This window comes from Excalfactoria chinensis, chromosome 8, assembly GCF_039878825.1.
Source record: "Excalfactoria chinensis isolate bCotChi1 chromosome 8, bCotChi1.hap2, whole genome shotgun sequence".
NCBI lineage: Eukaryota > Metazoa > Chordata > Aves > Galliformes > Phasianidae > Excalfactoria > Excalfactoria chinensis.
Window position 1 is genome coordinate 8,622,625 of NC_092832.1, and position 24,175 is coordinate 8,646,799.

Below are 24,175 nucleotides of genomic sequence, written 5' to 3' on the forward strand. Positions count from 1 at the left end.
CCAGAACACACAGCTCAACTAATGCGTATGAGCTCTGCAGCCAAAAGCAGCAGCAAAACAGACAGGACCAAGTCTGAGCTTACCAGGACAAACCAGAAGTCTTCAAAACAGCTGTGGATGTCCCTGTTCATTGCAGGGGAGCTGGACTAGATGACCTTTAAAGGTCCCTTCCAACTCTAAGGATTCTGTGATCGTGTGAAAATATGAAGCGAGAACCTTCAGGACCCTCCTTTACATGAAAAAAAAACAAGAAAAATCTGAAGAATAAAACTAAAGAACGGTGTGTTCATCTCCTTACTGCACACACTGGTCACCCTGAAGGGCAGCCGCACAGATGACTGCTAGAAATCCTGGAAAGTCCTCACAACTACTAAAAGATTGGGGGGGAACTGAGGGGAGCACATGTAAACCAATGCCCTGCAACACAAGGTCATTTAGTTAACCACCCACTCTGCCTTCTCGCTGGATGTGTTTCTCTGCACAAATCCAATGCCGTGCTACACACAAGGCAGCTTCCTGCTGGATTCACCCTTTTCGAATGGGATGTTTCAGAACTCCGGAACCTCTCAAGGTAGACAGAGACATGCATGTTTGTACATAGATATATACAACAAGGTTAGAAAAATATTTAATTTTTGCTTGCTTAAATAATTGTTGAAAAGTGTTAATACATGAATACATTAATATTTGTACAATTAAAACTTCATATATAAATATTTATATATTTTATATATATATATATATATATATAAAGCACTTTTCATAGCAGCCATTGCATATATAGTATAATGAGTTTGTCTGAAGTTGCTGCTGCAAAGCAGCATTAGTTCCCTTCTGAGAGGAACTTCTGTACCAGAGCTGAGTTTCAGGAGGAAGAGCCCTGCTGTTACAAACAGCAGATGGTGTCCGTCCTGCTGTCAGATGCCGCCCACCAAAGGGCACAGCATTTTTAAGGAGAAATGTCACTACATAGAGTCACTTTGCTGTCTCTCAGCTTCTGCCCTAAACACCAGAATCAGGTCAACACGCTCTTCTACAAGGAATGCACAAACACGAGGGAATGCCTTTAAGAGGGTTCATTCACACAGCAGGCCACAGCCTTGCTGCAGCACGCAGCAGGAGGCGCCGCACAGGGCTGGGCTCAGCAGCTCATGTTCAGCTTGTTTTTGTTGAGTTCCCTTTCCAGATTTCCTATCAGGGTATCGATACTTTCCTGTAGATCCCTGAGGTTTGCCCTGTGGCTCCCAGCTGAGTCTATTGCCTGCATTGTCAGGTAGCTCTGGAATGCATGTTCCCCGGGGAGGGGCTGCGGGCGTTTCATCAGGCCATCGGCATCATCAACTCTGCTGCTGTCATCCCCACTCTCTGAGTCCTCCGAAGGGACATCGTCATAGTCTGCCTCATCCAGGCAGTCCCTGGGGCTGCAGAAATAGCCTTCCCCACAGCCGCTCCAGTCGCCCGCATAGCGGTTGCTGGAAGGGCTGTCCAGGCCGGCCGGCCTTGGCCGCAGCACCCCGCATGCATCAGTGCTGCTCAGGTTCAGCATCTGCGGTCTCTGCCGCCGCAGCCTCAGGTAACGCAGGGATGACGGATGCTCGGGAGATGCGCTGGGATGTGCAGGGTCCTGGGCAGGTGAGTAGTGAACTAGAAGAAAGGAGAATTACACCCAGTGTGGCTGAATCCACATGGCAACATGAAGGGTCTGTGACAATGCCCATGGGCAAATGGCATGCATGATGCGTGCAGACTCTCAGCCAGCACACCGTGCTACTGCTGCTTGATCAAATATCATTAGGAAAACCACTGTAAAAGCTTGGCATTGAAGAGTCGTGCCAAATCCAAACTGCAACAGAGAAATCCTCCCTCAGCAGAGATGCTCCCAGAGCACAGGTCACATTCAGGGCACGAGGTAACCACCATCCAGCTCTGGTGCAGACAAAGCAAACTACTTGACTGCAGGCAATGGCAGAAAGCAGGCACAGCAACAGAGGTTAAAACAACAAAAATACCACTGCAGAGAAACACCTGGAGAAGCTGAAGATGCACCGGAGCTGAATTCTCATGTTTCTCTTTTGCCCTGATGTCCCGCACTATTAATAGAAGCTCAATGGCATTAATTTTTCTAAGCAGCCACAACCAGAAGCACACTCCAACAGGCTTACAGCAGTTACCTGAGCTTACGGTTACACACCACGAGTTACTAACAGCCACCTCCACCGCTACCGGCTTCCTATGGTAAACAGCACATATTTTTACTGGCCTGCACCTATTAAACGTCTGAGCCGTAGAACCTCTTTATGTTTTAAACAGGCCATGCCCACCCATAATTAGCCGCAGACTTTCTATGCACAAGTGCACTGTTCAGCACCTCACCCCCTTTCCCTTGCTTCCTTACAGAGCTGCCAGCGCTTCCCCTGCCCACACCGCAGGCCCCCCCAGGGTGCTCCAGCCTTGCTTTACATTTCACACAGTAGTGCACAATAACTATCACTGCTTTTTTCCCCCCTCTCTCGCTGTAACAAAAGCCCTTCTGTTCAGACTCTGCTCCATTAAGATGAAGGGCCATGGGTTAACAATAACTTGCCAGCATTGCATGTTCTAGCCAGACAAGGACTTATTTGTTTTCAGTTGGAAAAACACGGAAATTGAAGTATTACACAACATGTTGATTATCAAGCTGCCCCAATCTACAGGAGATAAAATGAAATAGTCCATACTGCAATCTCTCCTTCAGGTTAAGATGCACTGCTCACAGCTCCGCACTTGTATTTTACCAGTAAGTTAGCTGTGCCCTGCATGCTTCTTGCAAGTTGAAGACTTCAGCCTTCTGTTCAAGGTGAGGAGGAGCTCTACTTATCTTACTCATCTCAACAGAAACACATGCTCCCATGGGCAGAGCTGCACCTACCTGCCCTTGCTTCCTACAGCAGCCATGCCATGAACTGCTCCCTGACATCCCGCTGGGCTTCTGCACAGCATGTGCTGCCCAAGCAGCTTATGGTCCTCCTCTTCTAGCCACACTTCCTACCTCTCCTGAACTGACTTGTGGGTCTGAGTGAATCTGGGAGCTTCACCCAGCTTCTCACCCAGAACACCCATGACACTGATCAGCAGCAGACAGACCACGAGACACATTCACATACTCAGAGCCCTACGCAGGTTCCTCACAAAACTTCAGAAGTATTCCTGGCTATGTAAAGCAGAGACTATGTAAGACAACCCCTGTAACAACAATACTGCATGGATTTCAATGCTTCTTTTGCAATCATAACAATCTCTTTAATGAGGCATTATGATTCTTATATGGTTTATGAACTACTAAGCTGAAAGTCTACATGCTTGCATATCTGTCCTGCACTGTGTGCTAGAGCACACGCATTTATTTATACCTCATGCCCACAAATACACAACAAATCCAGACAGCTGCTGCTTGAAATTTTTTATATTATTTTTTGTTAATTTGCCAGATCTTTGTCAACTCTTAACCAATGCTGTATTGCCTATCAGCCCCTTTGTGACCCTCCATATATCCTACATGCTCCCAGGTCTCCCACAAAAAGCAGCCAGCCTCCACTTCAAGTAAAATCACACAAATCTAACAAGAAATACAATCAGACATACTATTCCTTTAGGTTAACTGCAATTGTCTTAGTGCTGAGTATAAATAAACCACTGAGTCTCTCAGAGACCAAACAACTCATGAATCCCATGCACTGAGAATCCTGAATGGTTGAAGCAAGAAAGCAGGAAAATAAGAAGAACTAGAACTATAGTTCAGATATGGGAACATTACTGCCACTGACTCTGCCTCCTCTGATGCCTTTGCTTACATAAAGCACTTTTCCCTGAATTGCTGCCATTTGGTAAAGAAGTAATTAGAACAATAAACTTAACATTAAGCAGTGGTTTAATACAAAGAGTAGCTATATGACTGCATGATTTCTTTACATTAACAGGTGATGGCACAGTACCTCATGTTTTAAGGATCCTGGTGCTGTTCAGTTATCCTGTGAATTAATCTACACTGTCACAGTAAAAAAAGACAGCAATGGTTTGACAGTTTCCCCTGATTAGATCAGTGAAACAGTACCTGGCCACAGCTGGAGTAAATAGTGAAGAACTTCTATGTGTTTTTTGAAGTCCAGGGCACTAGCGAGCTCCTCTGAATCTGTGAAGACTCTGTTGTTGTGGTTGGTGGTCTCCTGCCTCTGGCTTAGTAACACGGGTCCAAAGCACACAGCTAAGTTCTGGCACGTCATCTTATTTACTTCGTGGTATGAAGCCACCAGCTTCAGGTGATCCAACAGCATCTTCAGGGTAGCCTGCAGAACAAACAGTTGTACATGTTTTGACGTGTTTTAAATCCACTGTGAAAATACTTCTTTATTTTCTGAAGCTGGTAATCTCCCATTACTTGACTCCATTAATACCACTCACCTTCTCAACATCTGGCAGGCAATCAAGAAGGGCTGCTGTGTGCTCAGAATCACTCAGGTCATTTTCACAACCAGTGGCTGCCATCTTCAAGGGATTTTTCACCATGGCATCCACCACCGCTTCATAGAGCTGTTTGGTTATCAGCGGAGAGGGCAGCTCTCGCAGGTAATCCTTTAGGACACCTTCAGAAGAGGTATAAGAACAGCTGCTGTTATCAAGCTTCAGGTTCACTGTTTGGAATAGGTTGTGTTGGAAGCACTAAGGCACACAGAATACACCTGTCTCGCAGGAAAATTCTCCATGCCAGTGACAAATTCAGGAGCTAAAGACAGGAGGAGACAGTAAGGGCAGCACAACACCTGAGCAGCAGCTCTCTGCACAGGACAGGTGCTGGCTACAGCCAGTGGGCGGCTCTGCTCCTGTAGTTCTGCAGCACTTGTGTCTTTGCTGCCATCCCAGCACAGGGCTCTCCCAGCTGCATTACATACTGCTGCATCTCCAAAGCTGGAGGAGAGGTGCTTTCTGTGGGACCTGGCAGCACTGCATCCCGCTTTTATGTCTTCCAAAGGTGCAAACAAATGAGAAGGAGCTGAGTGTCTGCATTCATGTAAGCTGATGCTAAAAGCTGGCTGCACTTCAATGTGAGCCAGTTTCAGTGACTATAAGAAGAAAACTCAGTAGAAGACTTCTGCTTGGCCCTGAAAAGCACACAGACATACTGCTGTGGGGCAGCACAGCCAGAACAGCCAGCACTAAAAGCTCTGAGGGAAACAAACAGCCCTTATTGTCTTCTAAAAGAATAAAGAAAAAGCATTCAGACCATAAATATCTGCCCATTCAGCTAGATTACAACTTAAGAAGTTTGCTAGGAAATGGTGCATTAAAAAACCCTTTCAAAGAGGACACTGTAATTAACAGAGCAGTCTGTCCTCAGATAAGGCACACTTATAAAGATAGAAGATTTTTTGGCACATGCTCCACACAGCTCTGGAAAACCCCACATCAGTGTAAATACTGTCATATTCTGCTATTTGATAAAGCAACAGTTCATATCAATTCTGTCTTCATAACTTAGCTGCAAACTGAGTTGCGTTGCAGAAGGCTTTTTATGAGGCTGTTTATAAAAAATACAAGGAATGGAAGCTAATGTTCCCCCTTCACAACCATATTTGCAGGCAGGAGACAAACAAAGGCTGGCTTCTTGCTGGGTAACTGGTACCACTGAGAAATGAGCAGTGCACCCAGTGCAGAGGCAGCCAGACAGGCTCTGCCCCACAAGCAGTGCAAGCCTGGCAGTAGGGTCCCGCACAGCCCCTCTGGCTGGCACACAGCCCCCCGGCACAACATGGGAACGTACTGGCAGGGGTATGAGAAACAAAACCAGTCAGCTCTACGTTTTCCTGAACACAAATTTTTCTGGGCTTCTTTGTTTGCTTTGGGGTTTTCTGTTTTTATGCAGAGCAGTTACAGAAGTGGCATATTATATTTCTGTTTAGTAACTTATTCACATTCCTCCATTCCCAACAATATTTCATCTTCTCAATTCAGAGCCCTGTATCCCACATGCATCCACAGGTGAGAAGGAGAACAATGTGGCAGCAGCAGGCACAGCACAGCACAGGCTGGGATGACTTTCCCTCTTACTTATGTAAAGCACCAACATGAAATGCTGACACTGCCATGTTTTGGGTGGGGAAGGCCGAATTCAGAATCAGCTTACAGCAGGAAAGGAGTAATAATATGTCCGAGTCAGATCAGCTCATGCTGCTGCAACAGACACAGCTGATGACTGAGAAGAATTCCTCTGACAGCACCCAGAACCACAAGACTACCACCTGCTGAAGGACCTTAGAATCATAGAACTGGAACCTTAGAATCATTAAGGCTGGAAGAGACCAACAGATCACCTAGTCCGCGCATGAGCACCACATCATTAAACCACATCCCTCAGTGCCCCTGGTTAACAGAACAGCTTGGGAGCCACTAATGCCCTTTGGGCTTCCTACATGTTTTTGCTATTCACTCTGCCAAATTAGCCCTGTTTTTTTGCAGGATGCCATACTCCCCACTGCTAAGCCACTGGCACGTTCTCCTCGCCATGACCCCTCACCCTACAAAGCAAATTGAGACAGCAAGTTGAGATTACTATCCACTTCAGTGATCTCTCATTTTTCTGGCCCACTGGGCTGTTAACAGTGTTACACGCTTTATTTAGAGATATGAATTCACACGGATGAGAACAGACATGATGCAACAACGCTGCTACTGGTCAGTTCCCAAAACCAGCAGCACACTTGGTTTTGAGCCACGAGCGCCTCTGTAAGCCTGTGCCAACCCCAGGGGCAGTTCTGAGTCAAGATTTAATCGTTAAATGCTCATTCTTTGGTCTTTGGAGAGCTGTCAAAAAGTAAAATAAAAATCTTTATAATTGTCTGGAAAAACAGCGCTCCTCGAATTTCAAAAAGGACACAAGAAAGCACTTCTCTCCAAATGTGCCAAGATTTATGCTGAGAATTCACATTCTATGGAACACATGCTTTGGCTCAGGGAAGTATGAGTCACGTGCAGCAGCCTCAGCACTGCAAGCCTAGCACGAAGTACTGGGGCAAACAGCCACTGTCCAGGCTCCCTGTACAGCAAGACTGCACTCTGTGGGCTCTTTACTCCCATGCTGAGCACAGCAGGCAACACAGCTCTTCCAGCACAAACTGCAGTGTCACCTTTATGCCCAAACCGCGCTGCCCTCAGCTAAGCAGAGAACAGCTCACCCACACCAACGTGGCTTAAAGAGATGGTAGCGTGGCATCAAAGTACACTTTTCAGATTAAGCACACTATGAACTCATGACAGAAAGCACAGTCAGACCAGCACAGCTGCCCTGCCAGGGCCTGCTGCATCCACTGAGCACTCCAGCAGATTGAGCTCAGCTTCCATCAGTAACTATAAGTTCTGAGTGCCCGATGTCCCCGGGAACATAATGCTTGTGATGCATTAAAGGTTCTTTTGTACCCAGATACAAGGAAGCCCCAACACCCTTCCTCACAATATTCCTAAAAGATTTCTGCAAATAGTTTTGCCGTAGATCATTTCTGGCAGCATGGGAGTGCAATGCCTTCATTATTATTGTGAAATTAAAGTTCAAATAGGTCAAATATTTCATTAGCCAAAAATTTACATTAACCAAGAATCTGTTTGACATCTGTCTTGCTGTTTTACAGCAGAATTGATTTACTAAAATTGAGAAAAGTTTTCAATAATAATAAATATCATCATGTTAGAAATCATCACTGCTTCTTTCATGAACCTATTTGCAAGGAGAAGAAAGACATTAAGTTAAAAGTTCATTTCTATTATTTACTTCTTCTGTTCGCCTTCTCCTAATAGAGGATGCATCACAGCAAAGTGCAACACGAGCCCAAGGTTCTGCTTCTGAGAACACTGGTGATGGTGAGCAATGATGAGCCCAACCATGAGGCCAAGGAAGCTCAGGTGAACTGATCCACTGGGTCTGTACAAAAGGTCTGGTTAACAGAGAAAACGTCACTGGGCAGTATCTTCCGACACCACCCAGAATAATTACAAAATGTACTGAACACAAATTAATTCCCAATACACTGCAGTGAAGCAATCAAATGGGATAGAACTGCTCAATGCCTCTGAATGTCACAAAGTGCTCTGGCACAGAAAATTTACAACCTGGCTGCTGTTGTTGACATTTTCCATCGCTGGATAGGAAGTAATGAAACATTCTTGTCTAATTGCCTCAAGTGATTAGTTTACCCTGCGAACCCTGAAATCAGCTCAACTGTGGTTTACATAACAAATATCAACAACAGTTACAAAACTGTTCTGCCTTTAAGTAACAAAAAAACACCTGACAACTTCTGCTGCACTGGGCACCAATGCTACCTTAGAAAGCTGGTGCAGGTGAAGAGAAGCTTTGTCAGACCTTCTGCTCCTCTGCCCCCAGCCCCTCTCCTTCACCAGGATGCTGCTGTGAAAGCTCCCGCCTTGTGCAGGTTCCCTTCCTTCACCAGGTTCTGTGTGTTAATGGAACTCTACCATCCCCCCTACCAATCACAGATACTTGGAATACACACCTCCAATGTTACCAAGCTTGTTTTTGCAGTACAGAAAAGTAGCTGATGGCTTCTAAAACAACAACAGAAAGCTACTCCAGAGCCCCACCTTTTAAAAAGTATATTATGAGCATGTCAAAATTATATATTGAAAGAGAAGTCAAATCATTACCTGTTATCACATTAATATCCGGGTACCGGCTTTCAGAGAGAGTCACCGCCTTGCTGTCCCTCTCAAACGCCTCTCGAAGCTCCTTCTTAACTGCTGCAGAGCCACACAGCCGGTACAGGCCTACAACCTATGGGCAAGAACGACAGCCCCACATCAGCTATTCCCAAAAGCAGAACACACATCATGCGTGGCCTCACTTGGGAAGTGCAGCAAGATGTTAAAACAAATGTTAAGAAAACTGTAACAACGCAACTGCTAGTATTAATTGATCACGTACGCCATCAAAAGTTACTTAAGAGACAGCTGACAGGCAAGTGACTAATGCCAAAGCTTTCCACCGCAGGGGACATCCTGAGCAGCATTCACTGAGCCATCCCAAGCCAGAAGCACACCACCAGGTAATTCAGAACCCACTCAGGACTTTGCTTTTATATAAAACTTGGGAATCAAAGAAATAAACATAATTATCTTATCTTACTCATTCAGATCACCATCATCTTTCCTAGTAATAACTGTATAACTATATAAGATAAAACTGGGCCTTAAGCAGAGATGAAGAGAAAAAGCATTTCTAAGTATATTACAGCATGTTCAAAATGGTTATTAATCATTAGTAGAAAAAGGTCGCAACACAACCAACTACCTACCAAACAAGAGATGTCATAAATCTCTTAAGGAAAAAAACCTTAACATTTTCCTACAAGAATGAGCTAGATGTAACTAACACTCCACTTGATGTTTGTAGAAAGGATTTCAAGAGAATTATGAATACTCAATTTTGATGATATCCACAAGTTGCTATTTAAAAGATGACAAGATGCCGACTTCCACATTTCAAATAACACATAAAACTTAATGTGAAGCAAGGGTTACTTCATATGCTCAAGATCATAGGAGTGACTCCAGAACACACCCAGACTGTATTACTAAGTCAATTACGTGCTTTCACACATCCCAATTTTGCACTTTTTTGTTGCCGTATTTTCCATTTTCATCACCATCATGACTGAGAGGAGCTAAATCTTACATATATTATTTTAATTCTAGTGGACGTTACAGGCAGATGCACTGAGCAGCATGTGTTTAGCCCTCAAAATGCTGTGGACTCGAACAATTGAACAGCACAAAACTTGACACAGTCTGTGCCAGCTTAGAACGTGCGCATCCAGGTTTGCAAAGAAGAGTGTTTGTCTGTCTGTACATTAACTCCTACTTAAATACATGGAAAGTCACTTGGTGGCATTTGTACTCTCTCTTTCCTAAGACCAAATAAGACCCGGTATTTGCCTAAGACAATTTAAACCAAGTTTTCTAACACTATGTCTGAAAGTCAGGCGGAGGTGACGTACCATGACAGTAGTCTGCATTCTAAGAGAAAATCAAAAGGTCAGAAAAGTGCATGGTTAAAAGTTAACAGTGTATTTTGCATTTTTTTTGTTTCTCCCTGAGCAAATGCACAAATCAGATTTCATGCTCAGAAGCACCAGGTGCACACAGACATCTCAGATCCCAATCGCCTCATTACCAGTGATGCCTTGATTACCCAAAATCACTTGCATGACTAGGTGCTAATACGCCCAAAATAAAGCACTGAAACCATGAAACACAAATACTGGAAAGAATACAACTTCTTTTTTCCACTGATTTGCATGTTAGGAGAAGCACAACGAGAATCACACAGTTATTATCAGTAATGACTTTCAACAAAGTAATTACATACACATACCATTCCTGACTGTATATTTTGATCTAGGTTATATGTAGCCACATTAATCCCATAACATCAGGAAACCATATCCAAACTGTCAGCAATTAGAAGTAGTAACAGTGGTAATAGCGATTACCTCTCGGCTTTACCTGAGCAGAAACAGGTGTAACAGAAACCAAGGGCTCACAGTCTGCAGCAGTCCTCTCACCAATTTCAAATGAACTGCCAAGGGGCAACATCTCTCCTTAGGACGGCACGTCTCTCCTAACAAATTTCTAGTCTAGCAGCTGTAACTGGGGATTTGTATCTGTAACATTTTTTTCTCCATTGGGTTACACCAACTGAAATAAGTTGCATAAAGACCAAAAGAACACACTGGGCCTTACTGCCTTTCCTAATCCTAAGTACAACTTGAAGAAAAGCAAGGAGAAGCAGTGTGAAGAAACAAATAACCTGTCTTCTCAATAGCTCTTCCTCATCTTCATGTTGTGCATCAAATGTGGGAGGGTGTACTATACTCCTTGTGCATCAGTACACTGTGTCTTTAAAGAATGATTTGTGCCTCAGGAATTAGACATTTCCAAATCCTAATCTCAGGTCTGCCTTGTTTTGGAGCTGACTCTACATGCTGGGTGCTGCAGTCCTAAAGCTACTGTAAGCAAGTGTTCTTCGTTACAAGGGAAAAGCTGGAAGCACTGATTTCACAGTCCTGTTATTCCTCCCCCAGTACAATGACTGGTGTTCACCACACGATGGGAGTAAGAAAACAAGTTAGAAACCTAAACGTTAGCAAGGGTTTTTAAGCACCCCTTTTCCACTCACCACTCCTGCTCCAGAAATATCAGTGCAAAGATCTGCAACAGAGACCCAGACACAGCAATATTAACAAAACATTAAGATATATACAGTACCTGGCAGCCCCTTTTTTCAATTTCCATTACGCATTTCTGAATTAAAAGTGGCACCATCAGGCCTGTATTTTCCTTCTCTACAACTTTTCGAGCATCTACACCGAACATCACTGGTTCCCGATCTGCATCCAGACCATCAAGAGAGTTCTCCCACTGTTCCATAAGCGACAGTTTGACATAAATAAGCCCCCTTGGTTCCAGTCTGACAGCCAGCTGATGTGTCTTCGTCACCCGAAAGAGAGTGGGAAGAGCCACAGTGCCATGACAACAAACACGGTTTTTCCGTGGGGTGGGCTCCCAGCTGAACACCACCAGCTTTAAGTGCTGAGCATTTTCAATTTCTATGTTGAACGTGTGGTCCATATCTAGAAATGTTGTCCTACATGTAAGCAGGGCTGTTCTTGCTTTGTTTACTGAGTCAACCTGTATTGCACAAAAGACATCTTTTGAGTCTATTCTTGGTGGTTTCAAGTCCTCAGCACCATAAAAGTGAATGCTCATAAGTCCAGAGATGTACTGGGAACACTTGGGTTGATCAGAAAAGTTGTAGTGCCTGAAAGCATCGATATCTATCTCAGTTTTACCACTGTTACTTGGAAGGCTCTCTTTTCCTTTCCCACACTTGGTTTCATGTCCATGTTTACCCGATTTGGATATAAGTTCAGGAGAGTCACCATCACTGAGGTAACCACCTTTGCTGGAGGATTTGGAACTCCTTGACCTTTTCTTTTTGTAGGTGTGCTGTGACGACACGCTGCTGTCGAGATGGTAACGACTTATGACGTTCCTGCTGGCAGCTGCGGATGAGTTTCCAGAAGATGGCAAAGATGCTGTATGGCTTGTATCCCGAGCGCTCCCTTTCAGTAGAGAAGGATTATCTGAGCTATTATGGCTTGAATTTCCCTTGACACTCAGCTTCCTGCTGAGTTCTGGCAGTTTTTTCATTTTCATGGAAAGCTTCCTCACAGTTCTGGGGGATTTAATTCGATCGGGGAAAGGCCAATTGATTGACCCACTTTTTTTCAAGGGACTAGGACTTGGAGGAGAAACTTCTGTTATTGGTATATCAATCTTGTGCGCATGTACAACTCCAGGCCCTTCAGGAAAAAAAAAATACATAAAGAGAATAAACAAATTGTTTTGTAACTGCAGTTCACAGTAATGAAAATAAAATACTGAACTAAAGAAAAACACCTTGATTTGTCTTAACTTGATAAATGCGGTTCATTCAGATGACTGTCCTTCACCAGTTAGAGATATTAACAAGCACCCAGAGAGTTGCGCTCTGTTGGTCTGTGCAGCCAAATTTGTCAGTTCATAGTCAGAAGCCTGATTTGTTCTGCTCTATAGAGATGAAAGAGCCAGAAACTACAGATAAACAAATGAGCTATTTCACCCACAGCATTCAGCTCTTGTCCATTTATGTTACATCCCTCTCATCCAGGCAGACACAATTGCATTCCGGGGGCACAGGTGCAAAGAAATCAGTCTCCAAAGGGAAAGCACTGAAAAATGACAAGTGCACTTCTGCCCACAATGCAGTTAGCCACAAAGATTAACACATCAGCATTGCCCTCTCAAGTCTAAAGGAAACATGCACATCCCTGGTAAAGGACACTGCTATACTACTTTGCATTTCCCCCTCTTACTCAAAAGAGCTCTGGAGAAGCGTCTCACCCCTCTTCCTTCATTTCTTTCAGTTCCCCTTTCCTGCTGCAGGGAGGAGGAGCAGGAAAGCAACAAGGATTTATTTATTCCAAAAGCTGCACTGTGCACTGCCTCAATCGTGCCAGCAATTTTCCCTCTTTCCTGGCACAGCCACCCTATGACAGGGCTTAAAGTTATACAGTTCCCAACTGACACCACTGTGGGAAGTCTTTTGGAAAACCTCTCTTCAAGGAATAAAAAAATCGTAACAGCAGGCACCCATGTTGAAGAGGAAAAGAACGAGAGAAGAAACATCTACATCCATTTGAAAGTGCAGGACAAGTAGTGAAGGGGTACAATCAGAATAGGTAGTTGTTATCAGTAAATTCTGTGCATTACTCACAGAGACATGAACCTGTAGCTCTCTTCATGCTTGAATGTTTAAGAAAAGCCAAAAATCGAGTTTCAGCTCAAGCCTTTCTTCTCACCACCAGCATGAGGCAGTAATGACTGCAGGAAAGGCAACAGATTCTCTTGAGTTGCTGCAGTGTGCAAGAGGGGAACTGAGGCCAGAACAAATAAAATTTCATGAGTACCCTCATTTAGAGCCACTTTTCTATCCACTGAGAGACTAAGAGTGTCTTTTGTACGAACAACCACTCCATTCCTTCATTCCAGGCAAGCTCTGGCAGCACTCATGCAGCCTTGCGCTCCCGGCTGAGAACCAGAGCTTCCAGCACACTCAGCCCTGCTGCTGCTGCCCCAGCTGCTCAAGGACCAGCAGGCTGTGCATGTGTTAGCAGGGGGAACCCACCCCACTGCTCACTGGGGAAAGGCAAACCCTGCTCACAGCACCTACAAGGAAGGAAAGAAGAGCTGTTTCCTCGAGGTACACAGCAAATCATTCTTTACAGCAGTTTCTTTTACAATTTTTTCTGATGCTTACTGTCTAATTCCAATCACTATTAAGTAAGTCCAAATCACTATCTGCTTACAAGAGCGCTTTTATAGCAAAGTTTCAGTCATAAAGAATAACACACGGTATCTGTTTTCCAGAGCAGCAGAGGAAAAAGCCTTTAGCCCTGCATCGCTCGGAGGAGTTCCTTGCCTGCTGTTCTGGCAGCAGCTGGCAGGAGACATGGGGTATGACAGAGCCGGACAAAGCCTCACTTGTGCTGCAGATCGCAGCATAGCCGCGCTGGCCCAGAGCACCCCATGGCAGCCTGTGCTGTGCTGGCATTCACCATCTCTTTCTGCTCAAAGTCTCGGGCATGGGCTTAGCAAAGCAGGCCATCCCATTCAACTTCCCTCCATCTCAGGAAAGCTGCAGAGGCAGTCTGACATTCTGACTTTTGCAGGTATAAGTTCTGCCTCCAGCACGAGGAGGTTTAGACAAAACACAGAGCTGACAGGAGCTGGTTGTGTGGGACCGATTCCACCAATGTCATGCCCCCACTATCACCAGTGATGAGCTGGGGTACAGACACCATTTCCAAGCGCAGACATAGTGACTGCTAACAAGCTGCAGTAGGGACCTGCAGCACAGTCACATCACATTCCACTTCCCAGCCTGCTCACCTTGCCCAGTTTCCTTTCTGTCCCACACAAGTGACATCTGACAGTTCAGAAATGCCTTAGGGAAGGCTGGCAGGAGGAGGGGAAGCATCAGAGGCACTGGGGTGCCAATGTCAGCCCAGGTAACAGGGGGGTGACGATGAGGTGCAGCTGACAATGCATTCTGCACATCTGCCTTGCACTTCCTGGCAGCATCAGCTGCACAAAGAGCAGAAGAAAGAAGCTTCTGAAGGAAGCCCTGACCCAGGGAAGGACAGCTTGCCACGGGACAAGTTGCGGACCATCCCAAGAAAGCACTGCACTGAGCCAAGTGACTTTGCACTAGGGCTGCCTCCCTGAGCTGGTTCAGGAGGATGGGTAAAGCCTACAGGTTTTATTTGTTCCACAGTATGGCTGCACATAGGACAAAGATTCTCCACAGCCACAGAGACAGGTGGCCCCTGGACATGAGGTGCTCCACAGACACCAGCTGCCCTTCCCCTCATGGTCAGGGGACATCAGGGCCTGAAACCTCACCTACACAGCTGTGCCCTACAGGAACAGCAGGCAAACTCACAGCACACAGCCAGCTAGGCACACATTGTGATCCCACGCAGTAGCATTCATGTCTAACCCTGCTTAGCATTGTCCCTCTGTGCCTGGATGCATGTGCCACTGTCAGACTGTCTGCCAACAATGCCTGCTACGTTACAGGCATATTTGATTATCCCATTCTACGCGCAACATTCCTCACTGCTTAAGGAAGGGTTTCTGAGTTACTCTAAAGCTCTTGAGAAAGCCTGTGATTCATTTTTGGGACCCCAAGATGAGATGAGTAAGTCAGAAAACATCAGTTCCTCATCCCAGAGAGCTATTAAAATACCAAACAGCCACACTCATAACTAAGGGAAATGCTGAGCTCTGACCCAACTAAAGCTGATATGTAATTTCATTTTTCCTGCCATCCTCCAGAAATACTTAATAAGTACGCTGCATCTGACACTGAAAGGATACCTCCAGAAACATGGCACAAGGGCTAATTTTTAGGCCTTTTCATTTCAGAAGGAGGAAAAAAAATACAGCTTGTACTAAGAGGTTGTAATTTTCAAAACCAAAGCTTCCCTTATGGCCTAGATTTTTTACTTCTCTATTTTTAAAAGTCAACCCAATGTATAACTTGGGATTTTTTTTTTATTTTATTTTTTATTTTTCCCAAAAAGCAACAAATCAGCACAGAAAAGCCCAAACAGCTCAAAATCATTCTCAGAGCAAATGACAGCTGAGTGAAAAAAGGCTAATGCTTTTTTCTGTGCTAGATTCCAGAAGAGATACTGATCTGGATCTTCAGCTGACACAAACAGCGCAGCTCTACTGAAGCCAAAGGGTGGTAACTTACTTCAGCTCAGTCCCACTTCATTTTCAGATAGTTCTACACCCACCCTGATAGAAAGCCTCACAGCAAAGCTGAAAACAGTGCTAGGAGAATTCATGTTATATCACATGCAAGCAACTTCAATTAAGATGCAAGGAAAGTAACCCCCCTCATCCATATTAGCAAAAAAAAAAAAGTTTCCTAAATGAGGATAGAATGTAATTATTTCTGCATAATAATTATCTAAATAAAAGGAAGGATCTTCTTTCAGCCTGCTAACAGAGAAGCCCTTTTTTAACCCCTATGAAAACCACTATGTTGACCAATTTGGTGTCTGTGTTCAATCCCACATGATGCTTCAAAGTCAAGGAATGGAGAAACTATTAAGACAGTAAAAAAACAAACAAACAAAAAACAACCCTCTAAGAACTCTGTAACAGTAGTTCTTTCCTTCCAATACGCAGCCAAACATACACAGACACTAAGTAAGCTGTGACAAACCCATCACTGCTGGGGTCACACTTTCAGGAGCAGAAGTTGCACACTACTTAGGCTACGCTGTAAGAGTCTGTCAGGCTGACCCCACACCATCATCCTCAGTGCCCCCTGCTGGGTGACCCCTTGAGAGGGGACAACGAGCATGTTTAACAGCACTCCAGGTCACCTGCCAGGCTTAAGAGCTTGCTATCTGCAAACAGGAATGAATTCCTGGCAAATATTCTAAATGTTAATGATTCCCTGTGTCACACAGACCACAGCAGGCTTCATTAGAATGCTGGCACCAGACCAAGAGCCATCAGCCCCAGTGCCAGGTGTGCCTCATTTGGACAGCTTGCACCATGTTCTCTTCCACTTGTGGTTTCTTACATGGGATAAAAAGCAGCTCCATTTCCTCAGTAAGATGATAGAAACATTATTCCATACAAAACAGAAGATCAAATAAATAACTGCTTTACTTTAGCTGCTTCAAGTCTTCAGTTGCTACAACCCCTAATCCTGGCCCCCAGCAGGTCCTTACAGTAGGTCACCAAAATGGATCAAAGACAGACCCCTGGGTAGGCCCATTGCCTTCCAAAGCTACCTGCTTTGGAGTCTGTAGCGAAAGAAGGAACTACAAAGAGGCACTATTCCTCAGTGCCTTGAGAGTGATACATCAAGCAACACATTCAGCAAGAGTACAGCCAAACAGTTGTATGAAAAATTTCCTTCAAAACTTTATAGATTGGAAAAATTGTAAATGTGATATGAAAAACATGCTCTGTGGTCCACCTAAATTTCCACCTAAATTCTTCTTCTGTAGCCCCAAGAACAGGAGCTGGTGCTATGTTTCTACATTTGCACCTCAGCAAATTTTCTTCTTACTGTCACCTCTTGTCTGCTTGACACAAACAAAATGCAGGAACAGAAGTGTATTTCCTAATTGCTGTAGTATAGGGGTGTTTTTTTTCTTCCTTTCTAAAAACCATCACAGCTAGAATTATTCAACAAGGAATTACCTGACAAATCCTATTAGCATACATGGCCCTTACAGGAGAAAGTAACCCGATTAACACTAGGAACTAGTAATGCAAGTTAAGACAACGGGAAAATCAACACCTCTGCAACCCATATAAAGAAAACACTGACAGGACATATCTAGTCACTGCTTTGTTTGGAAAGACCCTCAGCAACCAAATTCTTTTACATTTTTTCTTCATATTTCCATTGGAAAAAAAAAATCCATGTCCGCTTCCTGAGATCCAAATGAGGCAGCATTGTTCAAAGCTTAAATGGTTAAACCACTTGCACTGGCCAAAGAAGACAGCATCAAATGAAAATTGTATACATCACATATATAAATAATACGTAGAGTATATAATAATAAATGAAATGAAAATACGTCTTTTACTGGCTTCTGTAGTATCCTACTTTTTTCTGTCTTTGCTTCTCAAAATCTCTCTTAGACTCCAGTATCAACCACTATGGACACATATAAAATTACAGCAGTAATGAAGATAAGCAGACTTTTCCCCAAAGCAGTAATTGAGTATTTGTCAGGAGTTACTGCTTGACCTATATAGACATCCATTTTGCAGCAACTGTGTAATTCAAGCAAGGTTCGAGCACAAATAAAGTTAAACTGGCCGTGTTGCCCTCATGCAGTAATTGCGCATGGATGAGCTGTCATCTTAAATTTGACTGAAAATAACTGTAGAAACCTCACTTCTCCATGATAAAGCCAATTACTGAGCAGCAGGGATCCACCTCATCGCCAGTTCATCTGTTCAGTCTGGTCACTATTAAATACGTGCGAAAAAAGAGCTGCCTTTAAAGTAGCTAAATCAGCTCTGAGCACAACAAACCCAACCGGGGGAAATTCATCGCATTTTTTCCTGGTTTCATGAAAAACACTTTAAATAATAATTTTGCTTTCAGGAATAAATGTTTCTTCAGTATTAAAAAACAAACAAACAACAAAAAAAGGGTATTCTCTTTCTTGCATAAAAGGTTTCATTTTTTAAGGAGAATCGCTCATACATCAAGGGCTTAATGACTAAACTGGAGTCAAACAGCCTGCGGAACATGCTCATGGCTTTCCCAACGACCCTGCATCCTGACCTCTCCAAACTGCTCTGAGCTCCAGTGTTGAAAAAAATAACAGCACGGTATTTCAGCAATCTTGCAAGCGAACATAACGGGTCTAAGTATTTAATGCAGGCTATAAAGTGAACTATTTCTAAATTCATGTTCCCAGAATACTTTGGGACTGAAAGTACACTCAGATCGGCAGCATTTCCACAAAGAGAACAAAATGTGAGCTCCCAGAAGAGAGGACAGAGTACTTTTTCTTTTGCTATTTACAGAAGTTGCTTTGGTGCCTCTGAAAACATCTCCCATTCCCAGAAGCCATCGCTGTGCTGAGCCCAGGCAACGCAGCTTCTGGAACTTACAGATCTGGGGCCAATTTCCCAGGACTGAGTGGGAGGGGGACAGAGCTCCTCCAGAGTGCACTGCAGAATGAGAGCCTGGAAATGAGCTCTGGGGCCTCTCCGTTTTTAATTACAAACATACTGTATGCCCACACGAAGCAGATGATTACATATAGCATTCATATTGTCTTCCAAAAAGAATTTACAAAAAAATCACAGGCAGTAAGTTAAAGAAACTTCTAAAGATATGAAGTAATTTAAAGCCTGGAACCCAAGACCTGAATGAGGCACTAGCTAACAGGAAGGAAACCAAGTGGGTCCTCTCATTAATATGCTTAAGTCCACTTGGTAAAACCTTTGTTTTCAGCCAACTTGGAGCCAGACCAAACAAGGTCCGCTTGGAATTAGATTCCAAATTGGAGCTGACTCCATAGGCAGAGACAAACCACATCCGGACATGCCAGGTGAGCAAACTGACTGAAAAGTCACTGCAGCTCTACATTTAGCAGGTATCAATATCCCTGCCTGAGTCTATTTTTCCTTTTTTTTCTTTTTTTTATTTAATGAACATAACACGCACTGCTACTGGAAAAGTGCTTGATCCAGATAAAAGGAGGAGAAAGAGAAAAGAAACATAAGAAAGGCTTACTATTCTTTTAAAAGAAAGCAGAGGATAAGACATCTTTGTCTACCTAAACCCTCTTACCTGCTGAGGGGCACTTAAATGCAGGATTGTCGTCTGCTGGCAGTGCACTCTGGGGCTTGCAGGCAAACCTCTGCCGGTGCTGCTGCAGGTGCTCTCCAGGCTGTGTGGTGTCAGCAGGACCCAGCTCACCCGGCTGAGTGTCCCTTGCTCTCTCTGGGGAGCGTGGGGGAACATCGAAGGGTCCCAGTGCCTGCCCCAGGTCCCTGACAGGTAGGTTTTTGCAGCAGCCTGCAGAGCAGTCTGCAGTGACAGGGTTATGGGCAGCAGAATGGAGGACTCTCGGGACATCTGGCTCATCATCTTCAGGGATGGGGTTGTACCATATTTCTCCTTCATCATCTGCATCGTTGTCCTCACCAAAGTCAAAGGCACAGTGCTGCAGCGTGGAGGAGCCTGTGGCATTCGGAAGGGTGCTCGTAGCACCACAGCTGGGGATGGGGCCTCCCGGCCCTCCCGGGGACCTGGCAGGAGCCCCCTGCACCCTTGGTGCAGGCAGAGGGCTGGGGGACCGTGGGGTTGGGGTTACAGCCCCTGGTGTCTTCTTACATGTGCTTTCTCCCTCCAGGCGGGGGGCTCGGTGGGTGCTCTGGTGCAGCCAGTTGCGCTTCTTAGAAACAGTGATGCTGTTCATCTGTGGCCGGTGCTCGGGGAGCTCACTTGCCTTCGGAGACTTGGGCTCCTTCCTGCTCCGGGGGGCTACGTATACATTTTCTATTAGATCTGCTGTTAGAAAGGGAGAGAGAAGGAGAGACAAATGCTCAGAATATCACATTGCTTTTAGCAGGGTAGATGAAGACATACAGCATCGTATCACGTTCGCCTTAGACCTCATTCGAAAGGACAAAAGACAAGGTGATGCTATCATCAAATTACACGTCAGCCTGCCAAAGAAGAACATGTGTGTAATTAATGAAAAGTCAGGCTTGTTGGGCTGTATTTTAACACCATGTAATTTAGGTAAATGGCAGTGAGAGCTGTGTAAAGGTCAGGCAGACTTAGGCAGAAACGGATCTTTTTGCTCTGGTAATTCTGTGCGTGCAGTTTGTTATCCACTGTTCTTATGATGTATTTACATTGTGCAGACTCCCTTCTGTATTATGGTATAAAACAAAGGTAGGGAATCTATCTAGCACAGAAGCCTACAGCAAAGGACTGTCCTTACTGCCATACCCTTTGCCCAGGGCAGAATTTAAGTAGAAAACAAAGGTGGGGATCTATCTAGCACAGAAGCCTCCAGCAAGGACTGTTCTTACCGCCATACCCTGTACCCAGGGCAGGAACAGCCTTTGGTTTGTGAGGACAAAAAGAAGAGAGGAGGAACCAAAAATCATGACAAGTTTTTAAATGCATCACTTACAGAAAAGAATTTCATTTAACAACAAATCAAACTCCATTCACAACTTCCAACTTGACACAACCACCACAGCAAGGCTAACCCTGTAATGGTGTTCCACAGGGGTAGGGGGGCTTCTACTCTGACCTCCCTAGAGCCTCCCTTCTCCATAGAGCTAAGAAATGGCTCCTACGCCAATACAAACACGCACCTCACTGTATCTGTATACCCACCAACATCTGTCACTCCTTAAACTGCCAGGGACTTTTGCAGGCCCTCTGCAGGGCTGCTAGCCCCCAGACCCTGAGATATGCTCAGATCTGCTGTCACTGTGAGCTCGACAGTGCTGTGCTGTGGTGCTCTCAGCACACATCTGGGCAGCCCCTCTGCTGCACGCTACCTACATGAGCCTCCCGCAGGAACAGCAGCCAGCAGCAGCTGCAGAGCACTGCAATAACCTCCTGCTTGCAGGGGCACGCCGCAGCCGCGCTCGCACACAGCTCTCAGCTCTCAGTCTCCAAATCAGCCAGCTCTGCCAAAAGCCATTGATTGCAAATGCTCACTGAATCCCATCCAAATGATACACTTGCATTTAGGTCTTCCAAGCGCAGCTCTCACAACCCAGGGCTGTGTTTGCAAGCGCTGCTTCCCCTTTATTCCAGTTTGGCCCCGATCCTGAAAGTCCTTCTGTGGGTGTTTATTTTAATAACAAACTGTTTCACATGCAAGTATCTGAGCACCCAGCAGCTCCAGGGAGAACAGCAACTCCCAAACGCCAACAGCTGTTATAGTAACCAGAAATTCAAATAAATACAAAGCTCGAGAAGATACAGGGGTGACAAATATGCTTCCTGCTCCAGAGCAGGGCTTCATTCAGCAGAACGCCATCGGCAATCAGTGCATTCCCAGAGGCAGACCCTGCACAACACAGAACGAAGCAGCGCTCCCCCCAGAAGGGTTCCGCACAGCGCTGGGGTGAACAAACAAAAGGGCAGACAAACAGGCAGGTGCTCAACCCACCTTCATCTACAAAGTGTCAAACAAATCTCTAAAGTTAAAATACAGGAACTCCACAGCACATCCAGAGCTCCAGATGCAGAGCTGCAGCTCAGCTGAGGTCAGGACAAATCCCGTGCCTATTACGTACACATATCAAACATCTCACTACAACGCCAAGCGCTGCTTCTCAAGTTATAACGCGGCAGGGAATGGCCTTCCCAGTCCCACGGCACAGCATCCAGCAGAACGCACAGCTCCATGGGCTCCCAACAGCCGCACGCTCCCTGCCCGGTCTGCACAGCCCCTGGCACACAGCGGGCTGCGCCGCGACGGGACGGCAGCGCGGCCAAAGCACGGACCGTGGGCATCAAACTGTGTAAAGAAACAGGGAGGAAACAAAAGCGAGAGAATGACAAACGGTCATGAGGTGAGGAGCAGCGAACGGCCGCGTGATGAGCGCCCGCACAGGGCAGCGGTCTGACAGCGAGCGCCTCTCATGGAAAGGGGGAACTCTGTCCTAAGAAGGATGGGCGACGTGGTGAAAGCGCGCCCGAGGACGGCCGATTCTCGACCTAGGTGGAATTAGCACAGAAGCACTACTTTAGCTCGAAACAAACGCGAATTCTTCGCAAACTCTGCAAGAAAGGCACTTCCCAAGCCCGGCGCAGCCCGCTCCCCGCACCGACCTGCGCGGCACAGCCGCCCCGTCCGCCTCGGGGCTCCCTTTTCGTTACCTGCGCTCCCCGCCGCCCAGCCGGCACCGCGCCGAGCCGCTCCGCGTACACGGCCCGGGCAGATGCGGCTCGGAGCTCGGAGAAACTCGCTCCACGACTCGGAGAAGCGCCACGCCGGCGCCTCGCGCCCTTCCTCTCCCCCTTCCGAGGGGGACCGGCCCCGCGCTCCGCTCCGCACGCGAGAGCGCCCCGTAGCCAGACGCGGCCCCCCGCTCTGCCGGGCTCTTACCCTGCGGCCCGCGGCCCCCGCCGTGCCGGTGCGCGCCGCCCGCCGCCGCCGCCCCGCGCGGGGACCTCCTGCCGCGCAGCTTGGAGAGCGTCCTGCGCAGCGGCTCGGCCATGCCTGAGCGCTCAGCGGGCGGCGGCCCCCCGGCACGGCGGGAGCTGCCCCATGGCGGCGTGCCTCCCCGCGCCCGCCTGCCGCCGCGCCGCCGCCGCGCACATACTTGGCATAGCTGCGCGGGGCGAGAGGCCGCCCCGCAGTGCGCATGCCCCCGCCGCCCCATCGCCGCTCCCCGACGGGGGGCCGGTGCCGCGCCGCCCCGGTCGCTGGGACCGCCTCGGCAGCGGTTCGAGCAGCGCTCCCGCCGCCGCACCTGGTGCGCGCCCCGAGAGCCGGCGAGGCACCGAGCAGCCCGGCAGAGCGGGCCGCGGGGGGAGCTGCCCGGCTGCCGAGGAACAGAGTTCGCCAGCACGTGCTCGCGGGTTTTGCCCCTCGGCAAATTCGGAGGGAAGGGCTGCCCCGAGCAGCTGTGGATGCCCCCAGCCGGGGAGTGCTCAAGGGCAGGCTAGGGGAAACCTAGGCAGCCTCCGTCTGGCAGCGTTGTCCTTGCCGTGGCAGGGTTTGGAGCCAGGTGAGCTTTAAGGGCCCTACCAACCCAAGCCATTCTGTAATTATGTGATTTAATGACCGTTGAAGTCAAATGCCTAAAGAAAAAACTTAGATTCATATTTCGAGTCGTGACTCCCTGAGGAGTCCCAGCAGCAGTGATTCCATCCCATACGCAGCATAGCAGAGCTCCAGAGCTCCATCCGACCTCAGTCACACAGGTCACAGAACCACAGGAGTGTGAAGGCACCTCTGGGGCTCTGACCCAGTCCTTCCCTTTGCCCATCTTCCCACTTGTCTTGCCTGTGGAAACAAAAGAAAACTCGGCATCACTGTTTTTTTCTATGCTGCCTCACACCGTATTTTCTTCGTGTTCCATATGGTTTAGATGTTTAAACATTTCCAGGATTCCTCCCTGCAGTAGGCACACAGGAACTGGCCCAAGGAAAAGCTGCCAATGGTTGGGTCTATAAGCACAGTTTGATCCGTATCTTTGAAAACTGTTTCCATTCCAAGCAGTGGTTACAAAGCACTTCTTCTTGTTGGCAGCTAGATATTTGTATTTTTTTAAATCCCTGTGCATCCTGTATTTGCCCAGTGGAGTTGGCATTGATCACACACACACACACATGAAAAAACCCTGCAGATAAAATAACATTAAGGATCTGGCTGGAACTCACTTGAGCCAGTGCAGCAGGAGTCAAAGCCCAGCTTTTGTTTCCAGCTCAGCCCATTTTGTTTGGGAGCTGCAGAGCACACAGTGCAGAACGTGATTCGCTTCAGCA

General features: G+C 46.5%; 1 protein-coding gene across 3 annotated transcripts; it reads right to left on the bottom strand.

Moving 5' to 3' along the window:
• Nucleotides 1-615: 615 nt before the first annotated feature.
• On the bottom strand, nt 616-22,981 carry SYDE2 (synapse defective Rho GTPase homolog 2). Of its 3 annotated transcripts, none has more exons than XM_072343686.1 (7): nt 22,791-22,981; nt 19,496-20,215; nt 11,308-12,404; nt 8,689-8,815; nt 4,438-4,619; nt 4,091-4,322; nt 616-1,644 (listed from the first exon to the last, which is right to left on the bottom strand). In XM_072343686.1, the coding sequence occupies exons 1-7, from the start codon at nt 22,900-22,902 to the stop codon at nt 1,142-1,144; spliced, it is 2,973 nt and encodes a 990-aa protein (XP_072199787.1). In that variant the 5' UTR covers nt 22,903-22,981; the 3' UTR covers nt 616-1,141. The 3 variants fall into 3 exon arrangements, with proteins under 3 accessions (XP_072199787.1, XP_072199785.1, XP_072199788.1); XM_072343684.1 differs by having other exon boundaries at nt 19,496-20,218; XM_072343687.1 differs by lacking the exon at nt 616-1,644 and adding an exon at nt 1,654-2,230 and having other exon boundaries at nt 19,496-20,218.
• Nucleotides 22,982-24,175: the final 1,194 nt, after the last annotated feature.